The sequence below is a fragment of the Glandiceps talaboti genome, chromosome 9 (genome assembly GCF_964340395.1).
Source record: "Glandiceps talaboti chromosome 9, keGlaTala1.1, whole genome shotgun sequence".
Taxonomy (NCBI): Eukaryota; Metazoa; Hemichordata; class Enteropneusta; family Spengelidae; genus Glandiceps; species Glandiceps talaboti.
This window is the reverse complement of record NC_135557.1, coordinates 2,546,785-2,548,946: the sequence shown is the minus strand read 5'-3', so window position 1 is coordinate 2,548,946 and position 2,162 is coordinate 2,546,785. Positions and strand designations below refer to the sequence as shown.

The window sequence follows — 2,162 nt, the reverse complement described above, 5'->3', positions numbered from 1 at the left end:
ACATATTATAGTTAATAAAGGAAATTTCTATCATCAGCTCTTCATGATAACCGAGGACGATGCCTTGTGCAAACTATTACTGTCGGGAGTGGCATGATTGGTAATGAATATGACGTTAAACTAGTAATTAAAATAATTGACAGTTGATGGGAGGAGTTAAACTACACGTGGTTTCCAACATCCTCCCGCCCGCGAAGATTGAGCTACATCAGTCAAAGAATACAATGCAAAAAACTCTCAAAATTGTAGAAACTGTTACATGCACAGTTATAACCAAAGCAGCAAATGGTGATGGAAATGAAAATATCTCGTAATAACAATAAACATACATTACAGATTGAAATAGAAATTTAAATCGTGAGATAGAAATTGATGACTGTTCATTAAATGTTCATAGAGTTCATGATGACAGAATTGTCGACCAATCTTGGAGACGTTGACGGGCTTTAACAGCCGCTGCACGGACTGGTCTCGTTGTAGTATTGTCGTTAGTACGTGTAGTATCACAATCTGTATTGCTCGTAGTTGCGGTACATTCATTGTTCTCAGATTCAACATTTATTTCTAATGGATATAACTTTACTATTGGTCTACTAGTCTTGCCTGTGCGTGTTCTAATAACAGCAGATCGTACTAAACCATCATTTCCTACATTAAGCTTTTCAACTAAGGCAAGTGGCCATCTCAACCGTGGTACAGACTTGTCTTCCACAAGAACAACATCGCCCATCCGAATTTGATTTTGTAAGGCTCCCTTCCCAGAGATTCTATCTTTTTCACGTAATGTATTAAGATAATCGTGAGACCATCTCTTCCAAAAATGACTGTGAATTTTCGCCAAATGCTCAGTTCTCCGTTGGAGGTTTTCATGATTACCAAATGTTGGGTCATTAAGTTCGTCTTCATCACTTGTGTAATAAGGTAAAGGTGTGATGAGACGGCCATGAAGCAAGTGTGAAGGGGTTAAGGGTTGTAAGTCGTTAGGGTCGGCAGAAAGATAAGTAAGTGGACGGTCATTTAAGGTCGCTTCAATTTCAGTCAGAACAGTCTGTAATTCGTCAACTGACACAAAGGTGCGACCGAGAACTTTTCCGAGGGAAGTTTTCGTCAAACCGATAAGTCTCTCCCAGAATCCTCCAAACCAGGGAGCGCGTTTTGGTATGAAGGACCATTCAATGCGATGATTTGCTAAGTAATTTTGAACGGGTGTTGAATTCAATAACTTTCCGATTCGATCAGCAGCTGACAAATATGTGGACCCATTGTCTGACATAATTTTGCGTGGTAGAGAACGTCGAGCTGCGAACCTTCTGAAGGCGTGAAGGAAAGTTTCTGTTGTTAAATCCATGACTAATTCTAAGTGTATCGCCCGGGTTACGGTACACGTAAATAGACAAATGTATGCCTTTCCAGTACCGTAGCCTGCGGGGGGGGGGGGGCAAGGGGGGGGGGGGGCAGCTGCCCCCCCCCCGAGATTTTGGAAAAAAAAGAAAGAAAAAAAGCTACTTTTTGAATACATAGCGATGCTATTAAAATCGTTGTTTACGTGACGATTCCTAGCATGCGCGATTTCAATGGTTAGTTCACTAAAGTGACTGTACACTGACTCATGGCTAATATGTATCTTATATCGCTATTGTACGCTGGCTTAACTTTGAATTAAAATGTGTGCAGTTAAAAATTGTAACATTTTGTAGCAAATTATTTTTTTTTGCGCGGGAAAGTACAAAAGAAGTGCGCACATGCACTGTGTATTTTCTGCGAGTAACAGTAATTTTTAGTCTTGAAAGTCTCCGTCATTTGAAGATAGCAAGTCGCAATTATAATGTCAGCAAGTGAAACTCCAAAATAAAGACGGAAAAAGTCGTTCAACGTGAGGTAGCTTGCTATGCTGCATGCAGTGATTCGTGACTCCGAAGATCTCATTTACATTTTGTCAATTCCTTATATTAAACTATTTCATGCTGATAAAAACGGCAGATCTCTTTTTGGAATATTTGGTGGCCCTGAAAAACTGCTTAACTAGGTACGCAGTTTAAGATCCACTATTTGAGATCTTTCTTTCAACAATTGTGTTCAACGTTGTCTTTGGTTAAAATGTTGTTTGATATAATTATCTCATTGCACACTGACACTAGCGTATATTCCGCAATTCATTTTGA

General features: G+C 39.5%; 1 protein-coding gene across 1 annotated transcript; it reads right to left on the bottom strand.

The window, feature by feature from the left end:
- Positions 1-400: 400 nt before the first annotated feature.
- On the bottom strand, positions 401-1,348 carry LOC144440430 (uncharacterized). Its single transcript, XM_078129801.1, has one exon. It carries the CDS (start codon positions 1,346-1,348, stop codon positions 401-403), a length of 948 nt encoding a protein of 315 aa, XP_077985927.1.
- Positions 1,349-2,162: the final 814 nt, after the last annotated feature.